The 26,403-nt window shown below is 40.8% G+C and overlaps 1 protein-coding gene across 6 annotated transcripts in view; it reads right to left on the bottom strand.

The window, feature by feature from the left end:
* The window catches only part of GABRA1 (gamma-aminobutyric acid type A receptor subunit alpha1), a 37,478-nt gene extending 11,330 nt beyond the window's left edge, over positions 1 to 26,148 (bottom strand). The window contains exons 1-8 of one of the 6 annotated variants that reach the window (XM_081899169.1): positions 26,054 to 26,148; positions 25,292 to 25,568; positions 22,940 to 23,033; positions 17,576 to 17,691; positions 8,763 to 8,830; positions 5,796 to 6,016; positions 4,258 to 4,340; positions 2,007 to 2,150 (exon numbers count right to left, since the gene is read on the bottom strand). In XM_081899169.1, the coding sequence (XP_081755295.1) occupies positions 2,007 to 2,150; positions 4,258 to 4,340; positions 5,796 to 6,016; positions 8,763 to 8,830; positions 17,576 to 17,691; positions 22,940 to 23,013 (706 nt within the window). In that variant the 5' untranslated portion in view covers positions 23,014 to 23,033; positions 25,292 to 25,568; positions 26,054 to 26,148. Of the gene's footprint in view, positions 1 to 2,006; positions 2,151 to 4,257; positions 4,341 to 5,795; positions 6,017 to 8,762; positions 8,831 to 17,575; positions 17,692 to 22,939; positions 23,034 to 23,956; positions 24,171 to 24,481; positions 24,561 to 24,723; positions 24,838 to 25,146; positions 25,234 to 25,291; positions 25,800 to 26,053 lie in introns of those variants that run through there. The other 5 variants (XM_081899170.1, XM_081899171.1, XM_081899172.1 and 2 more) reach the window with 5 other exon arrangements.
* Positions 26,149 to 26,403: the final 255 nt, after the last annotated feature.

The raw sequence follows: 26,403 nt of genomic DNA, 5'->3' as shown, positions 1-26,403 counted from the left end.
TTCCTATCCTGCTTTGTTTTGTTTTTACTTGTCTGTGCAAACATCTTGTGCAGAACTTGGCGCTAATCATAAATAATAGTGATTAATGTCTTTTAAGCCATTATGCTAATTTTGTTTTGATATCTTTGCAAATTGGAATCCCTTATTTTTTCTGCCTGAACTGCCTCGTTCCTGACAGCATTGAGAAGATGATGTGAACAGTGACTCGAATTTTAACTATGCTCCTTCCATTAAGACTACATTTCTGTAGGGAACGCAAATAGCAGGATGGGTAAATGATCTTTCATATCCTGGCTTCTTTGGATAGAAATAAAGGTTTGTTTTGCACATTCCTAAAGATGCAACCAGTCAGGCTGTATTTCTGATACAGCTCAGCACTCTCCGAGATGCTTATTTAGTTCATGATTGACATGGAAAGTATGCTGGTGTGGGAGGCAATATATTACAGTGGCTGGAACCTCAGATTCAGCTCTGTAAAATAGAAATAGCTGCTTTCTTAATGGGATAATTTGGTAGGTTTCATTGACCATTCAGTCTGAGACCAATGAGGGCCTTTCTTGAAGTCCACTCCCATTGGGTTTTGCTAATATGGCTTATTATTATTATTATTATTAAGAGGAGAAGGAGAAACAGGCAAAATAAAACTAATTTTGGTAGCTTTGATAACCCACTGTTGAACAGTTGTATGCATGCCAGGCAGCTTATAGAATGTCATGCAACATGGACACTGAGCTCTGTTTGTTTATAAGTTTGAGCTTCACAGGCAGTGTGATTTATTTCCCCAGAAAATGGTAACACTCAAGCTTATGAACAAATGGTGCTCAATTTTAACAGCAAAAGGAGTAGGTGGGTGACAGGAACTGAATGTTCTCCCAGCTGTCACTTATTTATCCCACAACCCATTTCCCACAACTTTTGCACAGCTAAAACATCCAAGGGAATGGACAACAAAAAAATTAAAAACTATAAACATTTCAAAAATAACAATTTAAGAAAACCCAAAAGAGAGCAGCAAGTAAAATCAAGATGGGTGGTTTGTCAAAATGCCTCCCGGAACAAAAGAAAGTTTTCTGCTTCCTGTTGGTATGGGATAGTCTACCATTTCAGAACCACAACATAAAATCCTTTCAAGTGTCCTAACAGACCACACCTCAGATGCATGTGAAACATGCAAGTGGAACTCAGGGAGTAAAAGTCATATGTAAAATTATACATTATGTGAAGAGAACTGTCCTGGATCACAATTAGTCACTGGGCATGTATGCTGCCTGGGTTCTTTAACAGCAAAATAAATTGTCCAGAATATTCCACAGAACTCCCCATATACTTCAGTCATCAGTTGGAGCACTGCTTTCCTTGTCTGAAGGAAGGTTGAGTACCTCAAAAGACAGGGCATTTTTGGTGGTTATGCCTATACTGTGGGCTTCCCTCCCTAGAGACTACCATATTTTGATATTGATTCTGAGATTTTTTTCCCTGTGATTGTTGTTATTTACATTTATTCATTGCTCACTATATAAAATGTCTCAAAATGACTTACAATTGTAAAAAAAAAAGCATACACAGACAAGTCTTTAAAACAAACATCAAATAAAGCAGCATTATTTACTAAAAGTGTTCACCCTGCAATATTATTAAAAGGCTAAATCCTGCCCCACTCTATGAAAACATGAACCCCAAAACAGGCAGAGTTACCATATGATCCCAATCAAGAATAAAAGTTTCACTGTTAAGTTTTGATAGCTTTAGGTAGTTAGATTACTGCTGCTTGCTGGTGGGGTAAAATATTTTCTATTTCCAATACCAAATAATTTCAGTTGTGTTGTTTTTATTCTTTTGTGGCCTGACTAGAGCGTTTTGAAGAGCATATGGCAGAGGACAAATTTAAAATAAATTATAAAAATACATCTCATGAGATATGTCATTATTTTATGCAGAGTTCCTGACATTGATAATACTCTTGCTGATCTGGCTTAGTAGAGAGAGAGACCATATTTATCACCCACCTGTACTGGACTGCACAATTCCAGAATCTACGGTTTGTCCCATGAGATCATATTGATTCAACCGAGAGCCATCTTCAGCTACTACAACAGACCTTGCTGGTTCCCGTGTCCATTCGTACATCACCTCTGATTTCGTATAAGCATCTAATTAGAGGGGGGAAAGTCATTTCCAAAGATGGCTCAAAAAAGTAATAATTGGCTACTCTGTTTCTCACCACATCATTCCCTTTCCTGTTCCTCTTGTCAACAAGACTGTCTTTTCTCCCAACAGTTTATTTTATTTTGCAGCATCAACATTCCAATGAAGACCATGGCAGAAGTGAGTTTGCCGAACTTTTTCTTTCTGTTATCCAAATGCACAGCATGAAATGGCAGTAATACTGAGAGGTGTATTTTAACCCAAAAAGCACAAGTAAAGGCTGGGGAGTTTTCTCTCTCGTTTGCCTGACTGATGTGGTGTGAAAGCACCTACCACAATATCCTGGCTTTGGTCCAAATGTCTGACTCCATCACTCTTGAACCCACTTATACTTTGCCTTCTGTCTACCATGTACATCCCCCAGGGTGACTTGTGCAATTTCAATTAAGACCCAAACCAGTCTGCTTCCAGCCACTTCAGATTTTAGATTTAAATCCCTGAAACTGCTTGAGCAGTAGAATTATCCGAGTTTAAAGCATTTGGCAAGAACCCCAATGCCTTTCTTTTTCCCTTATCAGGTTTCTGTTGTAGTTTAAATAAGTTTCACCTTTTTAATTCCCAAGGAAATCTTCCTAATGAGTCCCTGCTTTAAACCGCGGTAGCACAAAGTTTGGAAACTATCCATCACTCCTTTCTGCACACTTGGTAAATGCAAGACTCTTTAGTCCATAGTAAGTCATTCTGTTTTAGTACCCAACAGGGAGAAATTATAGAGCTAGTATGCTGACCTCCATAATAGATCAAGGTACTAAATATCAGGAAAATACGGCATTTACAGTGGAAAAAGAATTTATAATTGATGGAGCAAGTTGTATTATCTTGACACCCCAATGCGCTAATGCTGTTGGTGCAATGATAGGGTTCACCAGCACTGAAGAAGGTCACTTTGTAAACAGAACTTCTTCTAGGCAGGCAGAAGATATTCAGAGCTGTGACCACTCCCAAACTCATCTTTTGGATGAGAAGCTGACACCGGGTATGGAATCTAGTACAAAAGGTGGCTTTTCCCCGAGATAGCAGCTGAAGGAGTGACTACTATATCTCAGATCTGTAGTAGTCAGCCGGTTTTCCCAAGATGGTAATTTATTATGTTGGGAGGCAATTTAATGCAAAATATTCCTCCTGATGGTCTCTCTTACTTCATGGGATCCTACACAATTATTTTCAAAATAGCTTGGGCAGAGACATGAAATAGTAACACTGGGAATCATTGCTCAGTGGGCATTGACAAGGGCTTGTGTTGATGTTTAGATCTTTAGGTCAACATGTGAACTTCAAACGGCCATCACTTCATTAGACTGCGCTGGCTCTTTGCTATATATGGTTAGCCAGACCCTTTGTGGTATTTTGTGAGATTCAAAACACTCCTTTACAATTCCCATGATCCTTTTGGGAATGATTAACTGGGACATCTATGAGTTAAAATCCAACTGAAATGCATATGCTCAGTGGCGTAGCGTGGGTTGTCAGCACCCGGGGCAAGGCAAGTTATTTGTGCCCCCTAACCCGTGGATTTGCGCCCCCTAACCCTAACCTAACCCTAACCCCCAGATGTTGTGCCCGGTGCGGCCGGCCCCCCCTGCACCCCCCATGCTACGCCACTGCATATGATGTTTGTAAGTACATCCTTCTCTTTCAATGGAACTTGTATACCAATGGATTAAACACTTATTTGCATTAATTTTCAATTTAAAACAGGATTGCTCCCATTTGGAGGATCCACATTTTCTCTGTATAAATTGCTGAAGTTCCTCTTTCCCTCGTAAAATGTAGCTGCCGTCAAGAAGAAATAGGAACTATCTATATGCTGTGCTATCACAGTGCTTTGTATAAACCTGGAGCAGAGCATTTCCTTCTTTGGCTAAGGCCTATGCCAGAGAGGATTACATTTATTCATGTAGAAAATCTTCATTTAAAAAATAAAAATGCAGTGATTGGAAAATGTGTGTACACACATACAGTTCCAGGCTTTTAAGTCTCCTGTTCTGACTGTTAAGTGGCCTGTGGAAAGGAAGGATGGGGGGGGGGGAATGATTGTTAAAGTCAACTTACAGCTTCCAAATTTCAAAGGGCAAGCATGTGCATCCATGGGAAAGTCTTCTAAATGCATTGGACATTCTGCTCTCACTGTGAGTCTATAAGGGGTCACAGGTAATAGTACACATTTAGGAGCAAAAAGTGGCTTTAATACAAACTATAATAAAAGATATGTATTCCAGCACAGTTTGGTTAATGTAGTATATCAAATTATCATTTGCATGAGCTTCCTGAAGAACACTTGCTCGCTTGGCTTTAAAAAAGCATGTTTCACTTCTGCTCACCCTTCTATTGTCACCTTGCAAGTATCTTTATCAATAGCAATAATGTTTTGTGCTATGTTATTACTAAGATCTTTGTAGTTTCCAGTTTGCTCTGTCGGCCACATTGAGGGGTTCAACGTTTGGACTAGAATGGTGGATAGAATACTCAATTTATCAATAAATAAAACTCAGTAGTCACTGGTTATTTTTGCTTTTGAGGCCAGCTCCAACACCCTTACTCCAGTGCTCATTTCAGTAGCACTAGGCAGGAAAAAATGGAGTTGCATTGTGAAAGTCTAGTATGCAATAGCAAAGCTAGATTTCTGCTAGATCTCTTGGTCTCCTTCTCCATTTAACCTGCTTTCATTACTTTCAATTTGTTCCCTTTTTATTGCTCAGGGTTGCTCGTCATCATTACATTCAGAACAGAGCAGTGCTGAAGGTACACATTTCTGAAAGTCAGAAATATATCATTTATTAACTATGTTTATACCCCTCCATTCATTGAAGGAACGTAAGATGATGTACCTGGTTGTGGCCACCCATGTAACAACTCCAGGTTCATGAAGGAATGGAGATTTGAACCTGGCTCTTCTCCATCCTAGTCAGGCACCCTAACCACTACACTAGGCTGATTTTCAGGAGAATTCCCAGCCCTTTTGTAAAAGAGTTCCTTGTACTTTTATGCTCTTCCTCTTTTTCTGTTCCAGAACACAAGCTTTTACTGGGGTCTGCCAAGCAGACCAGAAATGCCTATGCTCCTTCTGAAGAGCAAAATCAGCTCTGGATCTTGTAAAAGGAGCAAAACAATATCCCATTCTTCCCGTCTCATTAGTGTGCTTGGCTTGCCAAGTGAGACAAACCCCAACTTGTCATGCACAGGGTGCTACTTTAATGCCATGGAGGAAAAGACTGTTTTCACTGCAGCAGCTACAGTTCATCCATAAGACTGGACTGTAAGAGCCTAATCTCCAAACTTGTTAAAATGAAATATGAAGCCTTTTCAGTATCCCAAAGAATTAAGTGGAACTTAAGTAAGCTTAAAGGTCATAAAGTGAAAAGAGAAGCTCAGAAGAGAAGAAAAATTGATACCAAAAACAGCTACATTCAATGTATCCTTAATGTATCCTTTTCAGGATGTATACATCATTTCAAGATCTAGAATTCTAAAATAAGTGGTTTTCTTTTTTTAAAAAAAAGAGGAATATAGAAATAACTTGTTCATTAAGAATGATAAATTACACAACACATTTTTCATAAAAGGAGAAGATGCCATGTTGCAGTTCTTACCTCATTGTATAGAGCAGTGTCCCATCTTCCGTAATTCGCAAGAGTTTGTTAGGCATAGTCATGTTGTGAGCTACTGATTTCTTTCCATTGTGGAAAAAAGTATCTGGTGTCCATATTTTGCTGGCCATTAAATTATTAAGTCGGAGGACTTGCATGGGTCCTTTGAACTTCAGTCTTTCATCCCTCCAGCTTTGCCGGAAAAATACATCTATTGTGTATTCCTAAAAATTGGACAATGGGGAGTTTTGAAAATAGTACACTTTGGCAATAGGACTACTGAATAGGAAGAAGCTTCCAGAACAAGGCAGAGCTTATTTTATAGCATGCTCTCTGCTATACTGGCAAAGAATATATGATACCCAAAATTGAATTTGGAAGGGTGTTACTCATCCAGTCTTCTGCATCTGGGCCTCTACATATTCAATATGGACAGATCTTACAGACTACCACAGAACAGTAAGATTACTTCCTCAGAAAAGTTTCATATCAAAATTCAAGCCGCAACAGGGAATTCCCATGGGGAAAATGGAAGACCAGGACCTTGCTCTCTCATTCCTTCTCTTCACCTGAAGCTATAATAGATTTTGGATCTTTGGAACAAACAGTACAGTCCTATACATGTCTACTCAGAAGTAAGCCTTTATTGAATTAAAGGGTGAAGAACCTAAGGCTCTCCAGATGCTGTTAGACTCCAACTCCCATCAGCCCCAGCCAGCATAACCAATAGTAAGGGATGATGGGAATTATAGTCCAGCAACATCTAGAGGCCTATACATCCCAAAGGTAATTTGCTATGCCACACACATTCTGCTTCCACAAATTGCCATTCACTCACATCCACAACCAAATATAATGACAGTGCTGCAACCTGGACACAAACACAGAGCTCACTTTCATTCTGCTTCTTTCACAGAAAGTATTCTCTGCACCATGGGAATATCTAAATAAATTATCAAATGATAAACTCCAGATATGTATTATTTCACTCATACCACACTCTTCCTCCAGGCTGATCAGAACAGATTGCACATGGTTCCTAAGCAGCTTCTCAATCAGACATCTTATAGGGCCAGACCTTCTCTGATTCAGCTGTAAAATGATCATGTGTCTGTATAACATTTCTTCAGAGGCTTCCTTTGGTTAAAAAGGCCTCCACAAGTAGATGAAGTACATGAAACTAGCAGTCTCTGGGTAGCAGATACCAGGATGACTATTATTTTCTCTGTTCTCTACCAACCCTCCAAATGCACCAGTTACTTTGAGAACTTTAAAGTACCCTCAGTGGGGTTTCAATTCTCTAGCTAGAAATGCAACTGTTTTTCATAAACTGTTTTAAAGGGGTAACATACTACGTCAAGAAGGAAAATGGAACCTGTGCTCATCTTCCCAACCCTAAAAAAGGTTACAATAACTTGATTGTAAAGAGAGAGTATCATAGAATAAGCATTAACTGTGATGCATGTTACAGGAGACACTGATCCTCAATGGAGGACAGTCTCACTACTATAGAAGACCATTAATGAAAGTGAACAATAGCTATGCCAGAGCATTAGCTGTGTGCAAAGCACTGGTGAACTGAAGCAGGAATAAGAACACTTTCCTAGTCCTGCCCTCACTGTTGGACTAGCTCTGCCCCCAAAATCTGCACTGATCACAGGGATCTGTGATAAGAAACAGCTATGTGTAAGATACCAATACTCGATACAGAGTCATCGGGGACAAGACTAGCCCAGGGCTGTAGTGTCAGAGTGGCTCCAGGTGTGTGGCTCTGTTCTTGATTCAGCTCATAGTGTCACACAAGTAATGTGGGATCAGGCTATACTCATCATCATTCCTCAGTACATCTGAGGTCAATGCACTAGACATTGGAACTGTATAGTCCACTTGAACTGAGATCTATGCACATAGGCCCTGATGGGGCATCCAGTGCTTTGGATATGCATGGTTTGGAGGAAAGTTCTTCCTACAATCTTGCGAAACCAAGTAATCATAATAGTCATAACAATTGTGGTTGTCACTCCACAAAGAACTTTTCCAATAATATTCATGGCCCATATATTTCAAGATTCCTGAAGGGAGTATTCTGGAACTGGTTCTGCAAAAGTATTTGCAGCTCCCAAAAGAAATTGACTTTGCAATTCATATGTCTTTTTCAGAAGATATCCATTATATGATTTACAGATAACAAACCACATCTACCTGAAAAATCGGTAGACCACTACAACCAAGGGTATGAAAAAGTCTTGCTAACTTTGGCCTCTTAAATCCTTTTAGTTTTATTAAATTATGTCATAATTTGGCATGTTTGCTAATCAATACTCAATGTTAGGGAATATCTCTTTGAAAAGGCTACATCTTTGTGGCTTACCACAAGTTGCTTAGGTACAAAATGGATAATGAAATCCCACAGATGCATTTATTATAGGTTTTTATTTTGACTTTACCTCTTTATATGTAGTAAAGTGGGTGGTCAGGCTTTTAACGACTTAAGTAGTCATGCCTGACATCATCCTTACAACAATGACAACCACAAAAACCTGCAGTTCAATTACCCATTCTTTAGGTGAGGTATGTGTGTTATATGTGTCCTCAGTAACTGTGCTGAGGATTGCCTGAACAATCAGACAAGATATAATTTACTCTCATAATTTACTGTCATCCGCATTGCCCTAAACTGGTTCGCTGGATGTCTCTTAATCATGTATTCTGCACCACATACTTCAAGTAATCAATTTGCATAGTAACGTGCTTTATCACGGGGAATGCTTCCTTCCCAGTTGCTGATGCTTCCCCATATTGGAAAAACTGCTCCAAACATTTCAAACAAATTGAACTATCAAACTTGGGATAGCACTTGAGGTGAATATTTAAGTGCACTGAAATCAGTCAATGTGAAAGACTCGGAAAACTGGTCTAGAAGCAGAAAGCAGACAGGGCGAGACTGAGAGAAGATAGGATGGCACTTACCATATCATGGTCTGAAACAGGCCCAAAGCTGGTGACGAAGATGTCGGTCTTCACTGCAGTTACACGCTCTGATGAAGCAGGAAATTAGGATAGTGAGTGCTTATCAATAGCTTTCATTAGTTCCAAAACCAGAAGCTGTTATCCAAACAAAGAACGCATTGACTTTTAGAAGCTCCGAAATAAGAGGAGGGGCTTAGCTCAATGGTAGAAAGCATGCCTTGCTTGTGGAAGGTCTCAATTCTTGGCGTCTCCTCTTCCATCTGAAACACTGGGTCGCTCGTACTAATCAGTGCAGACATTACTGAGCTGGGTGGAGCAAAGGTCTGACTCATTATAAGGCAGTTTCCTATATTCAAAATTGGCCCATAATATTAACTTAGTCATTTTGGCCCAGATCCACAAAACCATCAGTATGCTGTTGCTTACAAATTATTTTCATCCCCAGCAGACTGATCAGGCACCTGATTGGCCTTCCCGGCTACAGAGAGATGATAGATTGTATTTCTATGTTGAGGTGCTCTATGCTGAGACACCTAGGTTGTGGAACTCTTTCCCTATTTATAATACGCAAGCACCATCAATGTTTTTGCTTCGATTGCCTGATGAAGTACTTTCTGTTTATATGGGCCTTTTCTGATACATACAGATCCTTTTGTCATTGTGCGCCACTATCCAGACAAGTACTATTCTATTTTGGTTTATGGATGTGTTCTATTCACTGCCTAGGCACTTCATTTATTTTTGCAGTCTATGAGCCTTTAAAATAAAGAAATCAATTTAAATTACTGTAATTACTCTGAAATGTGCATGTATTCATATAAATTAGCATATGCACATTTTATTCAAATATATGTCCTTTTTGTGACACCTAAGTGGCCACCACAGACACATTCCTTTTATAAATCCATGGGTGAACACATGTGCACTGTCACAGGCTGGTTTAGGTAGGTCTGTGCTTCCACCTCGAGTGAAACTCGAGGTGAGTTCAACACTGCCGTTTACTCTGCATTCAGTGCACTCCCACCACAGATTTGGTGTTAGCCACAGTCCATATCTATCCTGTTGTTTCTTTTGAAATACTGTAATTGCTGCATCCCGCTCCCCCTCCCTGCAAAAAAACAACAACAACTAGTTTTGATCTGAATTGAGAAGAAGAATGAGGAGCAATGAGCACATGTCAGGGACTGGCTGGACACCGAGGAGTGGTGGCTGGATACTGATATATGGGCACCAGGAGAAGCAGGGTTGGAGATTGACTTGGAATAAGGGACCAGTGAACTGGGGGGACCTGTAACCAGGAGCCAGGAGATAAGAGTGACAGGCAGGAGAAGCTGCAGGATTGGAGAGGTACTGGGGGGAGGAGACAGATAGGTCAGGCTGGTGTAAAGCCAAGGGTTTTCACACCTCCTCCTCCTGCCCCCACCTCTTCAGCTCCACTTTTGCCCAGGGCTAGAAGAGAATTGAAGATGGAGGAGCAGAAGATATTGCGCACAGCTCAAATAGGGGAGATACATAAACTGCAGTCGGGGGGGGGCCTCTCTGTTGCCTCATAGGGTGCACACCTAGGAGTAGCTGAGAGATATAGGACTGATGGACATGCCTTCCCCTAACTTACAAGTGTAGCTTTTACAATAAAGAGTTGATTTCTCACTCTGGACATTCTGCTCAATATCAACTCATGTTTTCCTGGGAAGTAAAGAATAATATTGTAGTATTCCAGCTGTGGTTGCTTTGTCACACAATGACTTTTGAGGACTATTTTTTGACTGCTCTTAGGACTGACAACCATACAAATGATATTGAAGAGGCAGTTAGACAGCGAGTGTTCCTAATTAGGCCTCCAGCAAAATGGATGTGGCCTAGTCAAACCTGCTTCCAAGAGAATATTAATTGCCTTAGAGAAAGGTACGGATTTTCTTGACGCCTAATTGGGTTGGAGCTTAATCCTAAAGAGGGTCATAGTGAGAATTAACCTCAAAGCACTGAAGTTGTAAGGTTACTCTTGCTCCCCAAAGAAATATTCATCTTGGAAAATGAGTCTTCATTTCTTGGTGGAGCAAACTGCTTGGGAACTGAAGGCTGTGTTCTCATCTAAAAGAGCAAATTAGATTTAATGTTTTTCCTTAGGTTGACTAAGGGACCTAGCTACAGTATATGTTACACACAAATAGGTTCAGTGCAAACCCTGAAAACCTATTTTCCAGGAAAATCTGTGTTGGGTTGGGATGAACTGAAATGGAGAACGGAGAAGGGTGAAAGGAGCAGACTGGAGAGGAGAGAATTCCTCTTAATGCTTAACTTAATGCTTAATGCCTTGGTTCCTGAACGCTGCAGCCCTATATACATTTCCTGGGAGTAAATCCCACTGAGCTCAATGGGACTTCTGAGTAGGCATTCCTAGGATTGTGATAGATGTATATTTTCCTGTGAAACAGGCTGCCTGGGTTTATTTTTATCAATCTGTTTAGTTCTCAGACTTTATATACCTCTTAGCATTGCATCTCATAGGTTTAACTGGCAGGTCCTATTGAATTCAATGCAATTAAATTAACTTAAATTCCTATATTTTAATATGTGTGCTCAGAGTGCCTGACTTCCCAAAGTGATTCTGAATGATGATCAATGTCAGGATAAACCAACATGGTGCCCTCCAGGTGTTGGATAACAACTTAGACCATTCTTTGGCATTGGCCATATATTGGTTCGGGCTGATGGTAGCTGATAGCCACAACATTTAGAGGCCACCACTTTGGCTAACCTGGCCTAGGTAAAAGATGAATGAGTGCTGGTGCTCAGTGCTTTTCAGCAGCTATGACTATGCAGACAGCCCTAAGCAATTACAATATGTCGTGTTCTGACCTTACCCAGAGTCCTCTCATCCCAAATTGCATCATTTATGTCATCAGTCATGTTACGTCACATTTTTTTTTTGTTAAACTCTACCTGAATAACTAGCTTTCTCTGAGTAGATTCTGTGGGGGTTTTTTTTAATAATGATGATGATGATGATGATAATTTCTGCACGCTGAGAAGGGAACTGCCCTTTTGTAGATTCGTGTTTTTTAAAAAGACATGCATGTGCTTGTTTACCACTTTTGCAATTAGATGATTCAGCTGTGCTTTGTTACATGCTCCAAAAATAATGACTCATTCTTACATAGGACACTTTAGAGCAAGTGACTCACAGACTTGGGGTATTACTTCACAATGAAAGATAACCATCTCTTCTTTTACCATTATTAGTTTGAGCGTTTACACCCACCATCTAGATGGAATTGTGTTCCTTTGGACTACAAAACCTGGTGCCAACCTGGACTCAAAGCCGCCTCAGGCGTCCTTATGGATGACCTTTATGAAAAGGACAGAGGGAGTGCAATTCTGTTCTGTTTTCATTTCATCCTCAAAAATGCATTGGGGGGCAAAGGAACTAAGAAGAGGTTGTGGGCTAAGGTCTTCAGCACTCAATGTAAGCCATAAAGAAAGGAGCTAACAGAAATTCTAACATAAAAGGCCTACTTTTTCAAAATACTCAGAAGTCTCTGTGTGTGTGTGTGTTAGCAGAAGTATAACTCGAGCATTTGCCCGTTTTCAGCTCACAAGTTTGTAAACAGAGTAGGATTGTGCCTCAGCTCTATGTGTACCCTGAATAATGAGGTAAATCAGGGTGATTTAGGATAGTCATTCACTTTATCCCCCCTCCCCAGTTGAGTCACTCTATTAACAAGCATGTGTTAAAGGCTAATAGGGGGCTGTACAACTTTGCAAGCAGCTCTGTTGCATTAATTTCTCCATAAAGTTAAATGCATGACTGCTGCCACCCTTTTCTGAGAAGCAAAACCAAGCTGACTAGGGAAATGCCCAAAGCTTGAAAGGGAAGGGGGTGCAAAGGAGAAATGCAAAGGTGGGGGCCTTTTTTTAGGATGGACAGGTCTAGGTTTTAATCACAGCAAGTTTTTCCCCCAGTGCGCTCCAATCACAGTGATTTGAGGGCAGGATGTTGGCGTCAACAAATGGGCCATCATTCTCAATTCATAAGGGAAACACTCAGGGCAGGGGAAGACATCACAGTCTCCTTTGGGATGTAGAAAACAACTAGAACATATTATTTTAAAATAATGACCAACTACATAGAATCAACAACCAAACCGTTGCAGTTGATCTAATATATGAAGTCAATATATGTCCCGTATGAACCGTTAAAAGGAAGAATAAAACATGATCAGGTGGGAACAAGCTAGTCTGGCTGCTTCGACATTATTATACTAATGTCACTGGATACAGTGGAAGATTCATAGTTTCTTGTGTGACTAAAGATTAATAGCCACCCATCGAAATACATGAGCTTAACAATTCTTAAAGCCTGTTGGATTTATTTGTGTGAGGGTTTGTAGACCTGGATGGAATGCTTTCCAGTGATCAAGGCTCCAACCAGATGTTAAGACTTGTAGCACTGGCTTACTTTGAGTAAGGTGAATTAACTATTAGTAGCACTGCGGCATAAAATATGATGCTTTGTTTACTGCAGGGATTTTGCAAACATCATAGCTGAAAGACGCACTCGTACAAATATATAGCTTCAGGACATTATGGTTGGATGTCTCTCTGGCACTTTGAAGGCATCTGTATGTTGGAAGGTGAAATGCAATAATGATATCACTTTTACCCATTAGCGTACTAGTTGACATAGGTCTGTGTTCTGCTAAACATCTCAGGATAACTTCTTTAATTGATGGACAATCAATCGATACAAGTGATATACTATTACTTATGCCACTAATCTAAATGTCAATAAGTGCCATTATCTCTGTTTAAAAATAAAGCTGTTGCAAGTGGTGAGTTGGTCTTGCAAAAGAATCTAATCTTCATCCTATCTCCTCAATCTTTACCTGAGCTATTTAAGTTTTCTATTTTGGAGCACTTGTTTAAGGATAAATAATAACTCAAAGATGGAAGGTGTTCATTCTAATCTACAAATACATGCTGTTTACTCAAAAGGTTGTGGGGGGGGGGACTTGGTTGCCTAAGAGATAATTATTGGACCTAGCTATCCGAACTGATGGATTCTACTTGAACAAGAGCATACAAATTCAGTTCCGTATGAAAATAGAATTTGAATTGGATCAAGGGTCAAAACTCCACTGAGTGTATCATTGCACATGTAATAGGAATTGTCTTCCAAAAAAACCAAACCCACACATATACAGAGCCATACATTTAAAACTCTATAGAGCCTTGACTAATCCATCTCCACCTCATGCTGGCCAAGGAAAACGGGAATAGGATATATTTATACTGCAATCTTCAGAAGCCATGCTGCCAAAAGACGGGATAAGAATGTTTGTTCATCGTGTGTGTCTTCCTGCCAAAGGATGCAGCACCTGCAGCTACCTGATTTTGAGAAACCTAAACGATAGGGGTATCAGAGAACTCTGCAAACTTTAGATCTGGGGGATCCAGCTCCTCTCCCACCCCCCACCCAAACACATCAGTTTGGGGGCAGACCCAAACTGTCTTGGGTCTTGTCTGAAATGAGCTTGGATTGTGGCCTTAGACGTCTCCAGGCTCCATATCATGTTGAAAATGTGGTTAAAGGCATGATTTTATGTTATTTTATCTTTATCCACATAAATAATGCTGTTTTAAATATTGCACCTTTCTCAGATCTCCTACAAGGCACATTTGACTCTCACCAGTTTCACTACAACAGTTTTTTAGCTGTTAATGGCCACCAACCCAATGGCTATAGTACAGCCAGTGATGTGGTCACAATGTACACACAGGCCCTGAAAATGTCTTCCATAACACAGAGTTCCTGGGTTTTATAGATAATACTTTTTGGGAAGCTGTTCCTTTGAATCGGTAGCAACAGTTTTATTAGATAGACACCAGTAAAATGTGCTGTTTCTCAAAGTTACATGCTTGATGGCTTGATTCAAATGTTTTATTGACAAATCCCAGAACTTTCTCTATCAGAAAAGAAACGAGTTCACACTGGGGACATATTTAAGTGCCATGTTAACACACTACTGCAAACTACCACTGTTGTTGGCTATGCCAATGCATATGTTGAAAATGGGGCCGCTGATCTGTGCTACGGCTTGTCATGATTATACGTGATCATGAATGAAATCAATTTTCAAAATTTAATTAGTTCTTTTTCTCTTGGTCTCATGGCTATATGCAGGAGTTAAACCTTATGTCTTGGTGCGGGGGGGAAGAGGTGGTCAGAAGGAAAAAGGTACTTTAATGCAGAAAATATTTCAGAATAAAGGAGATAGCCTTGGACTAAGTATGCTGCAACTAGCGATTGGCACTGCATAGATAATCTACCTGGATTCATCCTGCTTCCGTCCAATTCACAGGTTATGGATGGCATTCCCAAGCCTCCCTTTAATCCCCACTCACAGCAGCTTGAATACCCCTGAATCATTTTTAATAATTGATTTAAATTGCATCAAATTATCCCTTCGCCTAATCAGAAAAGGCATTACCACTAATTCATGTATTATTCTTAAATGAGATCCATCCAGCTTTACTTGTATAGTATGTTCGGCGAGAACCATTACGGTTGACTAAAACCTACTATTGTATTAATCAAGGATCAAGAAATATTTATTTCTGGGCTAATCCTTGAGTTTACATGAAAGTAGAGGAAATAGCAGCACAGGAAGCAAGCAGAATGATTCCTCATTTGTTTTTTTTATAGATAGCTTCCAAAATTAAATTCAATGTCCTCAGTGCAGAACAATCCATTATTTTCTTCAGTTCTTCATAATCTATGAACAATATATACTCAACAAAGCCAAAGTTTAAAGACAATCATTGCTAAATTCAATGCCATTATAATAAAGACTTTATTCAGCATCTACAGGGGAATCTGATAAAAGTAACAGATAACCGGGGTGGGGAGTGGGGGAGGCACTGAATTAGATGATAGATTGCGCATGTTTGTGTTTTCTGTGTGGCAAATGAATGCTTCTTTGAGGGTTGTTGAAATTAAATATGACAAGTGGAAAAACATTTCATTTTCTATGAAACGTACATACCTGATAGCTGAACATTTTTTCATCATTTTATGCTTAGTAGATGGTTTGGGATCAAAAGAAATGATATGTGCACAGATGAGAGAACTATACATACAGCTGATTTTTCTTTTAGCTTTCTGTTTTTGCTGCAGCAATTCCAGCTGCTGAAGAGACAAGGTACCATCTGATTCAAGCTAACATGCCGGGTTGAATCCAGACATCCTTTGCATGAATACAAGTGTTCCTTCCTTCCATTTCCATACAAAGGGGCTGAGACTCAGCAGAGTCTCCCGCTGGATGAAACAAGGGTGAGTGAAGTTTTACTGATTCCCTCTGCAAACCTGCCCACGCCCTCTGCTTCCCATACTGTTCTAGAGAGGATCTAACCCTCCAGAGCAGCTTCTCAGAGGGCATGGGATGGAGAAAAGAGGAGTCAGCAAAAATTGCCTGCCATCCTTCCTCCAGAGGTAGAGCCCTATGAGTGGGTTTTCATTTTTGGTTATGGATCCAAGCCATTGTCTCTATGACAGCAAGAACTCCTGAAGGAGAAATAGAAGTCAAAGCTCTGCTCAGTTCTCTGACACATCCACACACATGTGTTCTTTGGATCCCGGTAATTATCTTAATGGTCATGTCCTTGGAAGTTAATTTTGAAAGTTATTTGACAAATATTAGATACAAGTTGATGCATCAAATGAAAAAACCATTAGGAACAACATTGAGCGTACTATATCTTGAGTGCCTAGACATATCACCAGCACATCTTAAGCTGCCCCTTCCTGTTGTAGCCCCCTGTTCACACACACACCCCACACACACATGCTCCTGGATGCTGAGAGCAGTCTTTGCTGTAAAGTGAGGAACTACAATCAGATGTAGAAATTGGGACAGTCTCCCACATAAATTCTGGTAGACTGCAGCATCAGAGAACTCTTAAGAAGAAAATATTTTTGAATACATTCTAAAAAATCCTAGAGCAGCATTATATGTTAATAATACAAGAAATACAGTCGACGTTAGGTTTAAAGATGCTCTTTTTTGCCATTATTTTTTTTTAAAATTGTGATGTGGTTATTTTCCTAATTATGTCACAGTTCATATTTCACATTTTCAGGACTGTGTAAAAAGGCTGATTTTGGCTGTTAGAAGTGATCAGGCAGTCCTTAAATCAATACGGCCCACTTCTGCCAACAGAGTTAGCGTCTCAATCACAAGACACATTTATATGATAGTATGCCCCATTGTCATTAGTGGGAATTACTTACAAACAAATATGATCACCACTGCTACCTTCAATCTAACTGTGTTCATTCTGGGAGCAAAGTATAAATCTGATTTAATGGGAATGATTTGGCCTTTAAAGATTTAATACAGCATCAGTCATGGAAGATGAGACTTTCATTTACTTTGATTCAGATATTTACTGCCCAACCCAATGGATGCTTACCCAGAAATGAATCCCATTATATTCAATGGGATTTGCTCTTAAGTAAATGTGCCCAGATTTGTGACCTTAATCAATGTTATGAGAGGATCCGGGGGCGGGGAGGGGAACAGACTTTTTTCATCTTTTGGATCATGGAATTTGGCTGCATATTAAGAAGTGTTTATATGACAACAAGAGAGGATTTAGCAAGGGAATATTGTTGGATGGATCAGTTTCAATACCCCTTCGTTAATTTTATCAGTTTACAAACATATAAGGTAATATGATTACATTTTCAAAGAGCACAAGGAACAATCATTTTAGGCAATTTTGTTCATAAAGTCAATCAAGATAACACACACCTCCCAATCCCGGTCTCAGGCGGTTATCGTAACCATCAAGCAAGCGGTCCAGAATTCGAGTGAATATTGTTGTGTTGTCCTTAATTTCATCTTGTAAGGAAGTTGACTGTCCATAGCTAGGGAGGAAAACACTGCTGTTAACATTATAAACCATTAATCCACCAACAAACCTACAAAATCATAATTCTGAAATCTGCTTAATCTTGCTTATACTGATTTATAGATGCAAAATCTCTTCCATCATGCCAGATTGTAGTAGCATTATAGGATACTTTCTCATGCATGCTTTCTTTTTAAAGAATGCATAGTCATTGGGCAGCTTAGAGCAATGCACAGGGATGCCTAGAAATGGATAATAAATTAGACAAAAGAGGCCCTACAACAAAATGTTGTGATGTGGGGTGCTTCTGTTCAAGATTTCAGGCCCTTTATTCCACTCATTGACCTCCCACTGCGACAGTTTCCCTCTTCCCTCTGCCCTGCAATAGTAACTCACCAACTCACCACCACTGAGCATGGGGGGAGGGGAGGCTCACACATTTGTGCCTGATCCTGTTATATTACATTCTTTAATTTCTCTTTAATGTCTATGACATTAAAGCTCTCTCTTACATCCCTGGAGACATTTTAAAATAACTTCTCAGTTTGAACCAGGAAGATACAGATATAGACATATTCCCTTGCTCACTCGCTCAACTGTCTATTCCTCTCTCTCTCTCATGCAGTAACTCAACCTTTAGTTCCTGGCTTTGGGGGGGGGGGGTCCTGCAAAAATTTAGTACCTGCGGAACCTCACGGTTGCCCAAGGTTTGCCAATACTTCTCTTTTGTGCAATGGTGGTGGTGTAGAGGCAGCTTTGGCTATATACTGTATGCTTCAGTATATAAAAGTACAGGGAGACTCCAATTGGTATCAGTATATAGATTTTGATCCTTTATTTTTTTATGCTGTTTTATGCATTATTTCTACTTTCTAGTCTATGGATTTATGAGTGTAAAATAGTGTGTTTTCCTTAAATCCCCTCCCTCAAAAAATCAGTTTATGAAAGCTTACCTTAAAAAAAGTACATAAATCATCTAAATATGCTAACAGAAGTAAACTGCAATCCTAACCCCACTAATCTGGGATTCAGCACCATTGTACTCAATGGTGCTTCCTTCTGAGTAGACTTGGTATGGATTGCACTGGGAGCTAATAATCAACAACCCGTTGCTAAACATTTTCCCTTAGAAATACGTGGCAGTGGTTTCAACAAAGTATGTTTCGAAATGCGGCCAATGGTATCTCCATGTAGCACAGCCTTGTTTGCATCCCTGTAAACTGGTTGGCACCATCATAAAAAGTGTAGTCATTTCTCATTTTTCTTTACTGAAATGAAAACCCATTTACACCTTCTAAATTTTATTGAGGTCTTTGCTTTTGTTTTAGGAAAATAAACCTGGAGGCATACCTAAATCATTGCTTAGCAAACAGGAAATTACATTTTGAGATAGCAGGGACGTTTCCCCTTCTCTCTCCTAGATTTCATTCCTCCTGCCCAAATGATAAATAAACATCTGCACCCAATATACCTGACAGCAGGGCTGTTCAGGCATCCTGGCAATTGCAGGGATATGGCTTTATGGTTCATGCAGCAGGTCTTTAGATCCAGCTGCTGAAATTAGCTACGAATATCAACTGGAAAGCTAATGTGTTAGCATGGTAGTACAGCTCCCTTTTTACCAGAATGCAGTTTTGATATATATAAATGCTGGTAGCAGTTGGTTTCCATGGATTTGCCACGGCCACGAGCTAAGTTCTGTCCTCTTCTTCAAACACCTGAAGTTCTTGTCATTAAGAAAGTGCTCCCCTTTCTGCACTTTCAAATACAAGCCATACTGTTTTCTCCTAATCATCTATCATGGTTGTCTAAGAGCCAAATCTTGGAGTCCTTCTTCTGCCCTTTAACTGGGAAAGATCCTATTTGCAAAGTGGGCCATTTGCCAGTGTAAACTCAGCAGGACTTAGCCCTTGAACCCCAAGCTACTTTCCTCTTGATCACTTTGTCACATACATTATTACTGAATCAGCCTTTTTTGGGTATCTGATGTGAGGTAATGAACAAAAATCTTTGCTCCAAAAAGTCCTCGGAACCGTACCTCTTCATGAATGTTAACAAAGGGGATAAATGTTTTATAAGGTACAATTATACTGATCATCTTTTCCCATAAACTGTCATTGAGGTGGGCGATATGCAATATTAAGCTAGTGTTACTCTTCCTAAATGTGAATATGAGATTTTTGTACAACTAACAAGCAGAAATATGGAAAAGAGCTAGTTTGTAGTACCTTTTTATGAGCGGAAAAATTCAGCTATAGCTCTTTCAAATGTCCCCCCCCCCCGCCCCCAATAAAAGATTTCAAATTGAAACAGTGTTCCTTCAAACTACCGGTTAAAAATGCACATAAGCAAACACAGAGTGTGTTTAATTACAATTAATTTGATTCTGTATGAGAAATGTTGCTGTTGCTGTTGCTGTTGTTAGAATATACTGCCCTATACCTGAAGGTCTCAGGGCAGTTCATAGGATAAAATCAGAATATAAAACCACAAAGTACATAATCAGCTCACTAGAGGTGTAATATAATTCCTATCCTAAGTACACCTTTGCAAACTGATGGATTTTTATTAAATTCCCTGTTATTATTTTAAAACATCAAAGGGGGGGTCTTTTCTTTTCTTTTTTTGCTACTCGTAAGGAACAAGAGTGTACTACCCTATATAGTTTGTTAAGGGCCACCTGCCACATTCCAGATAAGACGGGTCTCTGCATTGCCTTCATACGCTAATTGCATCTTTTCTGTAGCATCTGAAGGTCATTTGCACTTTTGGAGACACAATATCAACATGTCCCCAAGAGCTGTACTGTATCTGCTAAAGACTTCCTGACACGTGTTTGCCATGTGGTATTCAGACGTACCAAAGCCTTTCAAGTACAATGTGGTCAAACTCCTGCAGAAATGCAGTGGCCCATTTTTTCCTTGGAAGTGGAAGCAAGAAGCGTCCTGATGCTTAATTATTGTACTACATTTTCCATAATCAGCAGGATCTTCAGTGTGTTTCTCCTGGTCACGTGCCATTAATCTAAATGCCAACACAATTCTCTGAAGAAAGACCAGATGGACACGACTCTTAGGAACCAAGCTGTTCTTCAATGCCTATATCTGAATGAAGATGGGTAAGAGCAATGGGCGAAATCCGAAATGTATAGGCCTTGTTATGTCCCATTGAAACCAATGGGGTTTATGTGAACAGTGATTGGTTTAAGCCACATTAATTTCAATGGGCAATCCAGTTGGTGTGCTTTACTACACAGCCCTATATATGTCCGTTCAGAAGCGGGTCCTGTTGAGTTCAGTGGACCACCCTCCCAGGAAATTGGGTATAGAACTGCAGCCTTAGTATGCTCAATTATATTCTAGAATTTGCTCATCATTGAAAATGTACTGATAAATGCATGCATATGTTTATGAGAGATAAAGATCAAAGTGACATACTACTGGCATCATTGTGAAGATACAATTGATAATACCTATTTCCTGAACGTGATGCTTTTAAAGACATCAACTTAGAAGTCTTGCTATTTTTTTCAGATAAACACTCTGAGCAGATGTTTCCTTCTGAATAGGCCTCTATATAATGCGAACACAAGCCCCTTTCTCCACCATCATAAAACGAAACATTAGAAATGTGAAATTTACAGTGTTTCCTACCATTTCTCTTTGACACAATCCACCAGTCCTCCTCCTCCTTCTTTTTTTTAAAAAAGCCCAACCTCTCACAAGCATTGGCAATGCCATTTATAATCACAACTGTCAGATTACAAATTTGTGACCCTGCCTTCCATTTGGCTGGCCCTCTTTGTGTTATTGATCTCTAAACAGCCATAAGACAAACCTGTGCAAGGATTTTATCTATGAAATTAAAGGGGGGGGTGTTCAGTGTATTTTGAACATCTTGAAGGAAAATGTCAGTGCCTGTGTTTGTGGTTCCATACTAAACAACTGTATAATAAAACACTGTGCACTGACTCCATCTACAGGTCATTATAATAGTGACACCTCATAAAATTTTTCAAAAGCAGGCAAATGCATCTTGATTCCCAATTCCAAATCCACAATTCCAGTGAAACATACACATCAGCACATGATAAAGAGAAAATGGCAAAACAGAGGAAGATATCCACGGGTCAAAGTTCTCCTGTTCTCCTTTCCTTTAGGAAACCAGTGTTTTTGTTCCTTCATCACTCATCAGCTGTGCGAAATACAGCTGTACACATCTTTTGCTTCTATATTTATTTTATTGTCCTGTTCTTTTAGAATAAATGCTGAAGCTAAATTCGAAAATCCTCTGCCCCAACTCATTACACAAACACACATTTACACCGTTACCTGGGAATGAATTATATAATGCTGCTGAATAAAAGGGAAGGGAGTTATGGGGAACAATTCTGTACCTATAATTTGTTATCCAGAATGAAAACGTATTTCCAATTATATATTCAGTATATGCATTATTGATAGAGATGATCCTTATATGTACATTTCAAAGTCTAAGAATTCTCCCCATCCCCCATTCAGTATGTTTGAAGTGTATTTCACATTCTATTGATGTTAGTGACCAATTTCCCGTGTCTAATAATGCAATTAGATTGCATCCTTCTCATGCATGGTGTCAAACCATACCCAAAATTTCAAATCCACAACAACAATATTTAGGCACAATTGTTCACATTTTTTAAACCCAATGTATTTTAGCAGCACAAACCTATGAACTTCTACCCAGAAGTTAATCCTATTGAGTTCAATGGAACTCACTTCCAGAAAGTGAAGATGGGCTCAAACTCAGTATTATAGAGCAACTACTTAACAAGTAAGGTCCAGTCCTAGAGTCTGCAGTCCTGCTAATTTCAGTGAAAACAGACAATGAAGAAATCTCTGAATAAATTGCTAAAACAAAGCTGTGGTTTCCCCTCTGCGCAGAATAAATGGTTGCAAAAATTATCTGTGCAAAGGCCTATCTAATTTTAGCTGCATTTAAATCATTAATCTAACCTTAGGGTGGGTAAAGTAGTCTTGCTGAACTCTTTTTTGAAGAGCATTTGCATTAAAAGATGTTATGCAAACAAACTGTAGTTTTCTTTCAATCTTCTCGTATTTTGACTTAGCTGGGATTTGAGCAGGATTAACTTCCCCCACATACAATTAGTAGTAGCCCAGTACATGTGCTGCTTCTTTCTTATTCTTTTGATGCAACCAATAGAAAAAGAGTTCCATACTTATATTAATGATTTTTTTTAAAAAAAAAATAAACTCTTTCCCCACCTTTGTCCAGTTAGTGTGCTCATAAGGAGAACCCAGGCCCAAAGGCGGTCACAGAGAAGATGCATCCTCTTCATGGTAGATTACAGATGTTCAGCTGAAAACAAAATAAAAACACAAGTCAACATTTCTTACTTGGGAAAACTGCTTGAAGACACAACAGGTCTAGAAGAACTTTGGATGGTTCGCCTTGAAGTCAAGCAGTGATATCACAATGGTGCACCATTTAGAGAAAAAGAAAATGGCCCCATCCATAGTACATCTAATAATTTCTAGACACTCCAGGGGCTGGGTTCTTCATTTAGTTCCATCTGATCTACCTGGTGCTTAAAGTGCTCTGGCACTCAAAAAAAAAAAGTATTCTCATTAAGTTCTACTACTTTTGAGTGCTCTATCTGTGATTCTTTCTGCTGGCAACATAAAATAACCAGAAAGAATTTAAATATTATTTTAGTTTTAATGAGTGAGAAAGTGTCCCTTGACTGTCTCATTCAGTGCTGAGGGAAAGGGTGTCCCCTGAGGTCATGGAGATTCACAGGAGGTCCTGTGGTGAGAACTTTCTTCTGGAGGGATCTCCATGCCTGCCTTTTTTGCTACCAAGCAATTTTAGCAGCAGAATAATGTCTTTTTCCCCAGGATTGCATTGCTGGCCATGCACATTGATGCTTCCATCAATCTAAAGGGCATGCACCATAATCAAATCATGTGCTGATGACTGCATGCACGTTGTCTTCTCCAAAATCGCTCTCTCTCTCCGCTGTTGTTGTTGTTGTTGTTGTTAGGACACCCATGTTACAAAAGTCTCCATTCACCCCCCACCTCACGACTAAGCCCAACCCAGTTTCAATTAATGTGCAAAGAGAGAGTCTGCCCCACTTCTTCTGTTCCCCCATCCACCCCAGTCTCAAACTATAGATTATATTTCTGGAAGCAGCCTGGTCTGTTTAGGCAAATACTGTTGCTGCCTTCCTCTTAGTCTGTGTCTAGTGCTGGAATACACTTCACTTGCATTGTTCTTACCCAAGATTTTTCTCCTCTCCTCTCCTGCACTTGGACTGACTAGACTATTGGAAAGCAATGGAACCGAGGAGCCGAATTTCAGGCAACACGACCCTATCAACACAAGACGGCATGGAGAGGAGAGGCAGCGTAACAGAAGAGCTGTGCTTGGCGCGTGAGGAAAGCTGAAAGCTAAACGGCGAGGAAGGGTGCAATAGATGGGGGGGGCCTTCTCCAAATGGACAGTCGTGGCAAGGCAGTGACAGAGAGAGACCCTCACGGCAGGAGGATGCTTAGAGAATCGCGCTGCTCCCCCTGCAAAAACGAGGGTGGCATCTCCAGTCTCCAGGTGAAACAAAACGAATGAAATCCACCCAGAGCATCGTCTCCCTTTCAGCAATAACTTTTGCACTCTTCCTCAGCCCGAGCAATCTTGCAAATGCCAGCCGGTGTCAATTCGCTTCCCTCGCCCTCCGAACCCCCCCCCCCCAATAAATAAATAAAGGCATCGATAAAGAAAGTCACCAAATCATTAGAAATAATTGCCTGTGGATGCAGCCTGTGGAAAGGGGACACACACACCGCAAGTGCCAAAAGAGAAAAATGCCTTCTCTTCCTCCCATTCACTCCCCATTTCTCTCCTCTTTCTCCCCCTCCCCTTCCCACACCATTATTTTTCTCTCTTTTAATAGTTCAAAATGAAAGAGCAAAAGCATGGGGGGGGGAGATACCCCCACACCCGGTCTTCCATGTTAGGCACATCCGTTAAAACCCACATCCAATAATACCGAGAGGCATTTTCCGGAAGACCTCGGCTCCGCGGTCTTGCCTGCTTCTCTAATGCCTGTGGTGGAGACTTGTGATGTGTGGGGATTGTTGTGGGGGCTTTCCCCCCCCTTGCCGGTATAGCAACTTTATATCCTCCCTCCCTCTCTCCGGGAGAAAGCCACCCTCCTCACCACCCTCCCCACCACCTGCAAAATGCAAGCCATTCTTGTTGCTGTTTTGCTAGCAGATCGCTTCCCAATGATCTCTCTCTCCCCCCACCCCCATCTCCATCGCCTCTCCTTCTCCCCCCTCCACAAACCCGCTTATCAATTGCCCATCGATCGCTGCGGAATTTCAACCTGGGTAGGGGGGTGGGGGTGGGGTGGGTGGGGAGAGAAGAGGGGGGGGGAGAGAGAGATCCGCGAATCGTGCCCACCAGGTACCTGCTAGGAGAGCAGCCAGCGCAGCCAGTCCCCTCCATCCACGGAATGCTCTTCCCGGGAAAAGCAGGCGGGTGGGGAGGGTGGGGGGCAGCTAACGGAGCTGCTCAGCAGATGCTCAGGCAAAAGGGAAGAAAGGCACCGTTACCTGGAGACCCCACCGAGGTGCTGGCAAAGTCCGGGAGAATCGCCTGGGAGAATCGCCCAAGATGCCGCGGCTGCTGCTGCTGGCAGGGGAGAGGGCGCCTGGGAGCCGCGAAGAACCGGCTGCTCCGCTCACTCATTTAGGCGCTCTCAGCCATCATGGACTCTGCCGCCGCCGCCGCCGCCGCTGCCGCCGCTGTTGCTGCTGCTGCCGCCGCCGCCGCTTTGCTCTCCGATTTCCAACACCCAAATTCCCTTTCCCGGGGATCCAGATCGCAGCTCTACAACAAAAAGCGTTGCTCTTTACCAAGACAGTAGTAGTACGTCCCGGGGTAAACCGGATGTGAAATAGGCTGTGACTTCATGCCAGGCAGATTTTATTTTAGAAAGGAAGGTGGTACCAAGCTCTCAGCTAGAGACCAATCCGCCCATTTTTTTTTTTTTTTTAATATGCAGCACAGTTTAACTTCCAGCTCTCTCGCTCTCTCTCTCGCTCTCTAATCCCTTTCTCTCTGGCTGCACACTCAAATCCTTTCTACAATCTGCAGCGCGATTATTATTATTATTGGGGGTGGGGGTGGTTGGAGGGAGGAGGGAGGGGGGATATTTTTAGGACCGGAGGGAGGGGGTGGGAGAGCGGCGCTTTGCAAGCTCCGGACAAGATGCAATTGACCAAGCAGTCTATTTTGAAAGCCGGTGCGGTTTATTAAATAAATAATTTTTTTCAAAGTTTTTTTTAAAAATAAAAAATAAAAAAATCACCCACCCTCTCCGATCTGCCTTTCTTGTTATTCAATCTTTTGATCAAATATTCAGTCGGTTCATACATATGAATGAAGGGGAAGTGGGGATCGTTAAAAGATGCCTTTCCCTCTCGTTCCTGTGCATACCCATCGCCTGTATATTATTAGGAAGGCTGAACAGAGCGATCTTATATATATAGCCAGAGATGGGATGTGTTGCTAACTGAAGGAAGGAAGGACGTAGATAAAGAAGCCGCCCAAGCCGGTTTCTCGGCACACCTTGAGGCAACTGATAATTGGGAGGCGACATATTTGTCTAAAGTGATCTTTCTTGGGATGACAAGGCGAAGCGGAGCTTTAAAGGGGATAGGTT

This window comes from Podarcis melisellensis (assembly GCF_964234715.1).
Source record: "Podarcis melisellensis genome assembly, chromosome: 2".
NCBI classification, from domain to species: domain Eukaryota; kingdom Metazoa; phylum Chordata; class Lepidosauria; order Squamata; family Lacertidae; genus Podarcis; species Podarcis melisellensis.
Note: the sequence above shows the minus strand (reverse complement) of the source record. Positions and strands in the feature narration are given on the sequence as shown.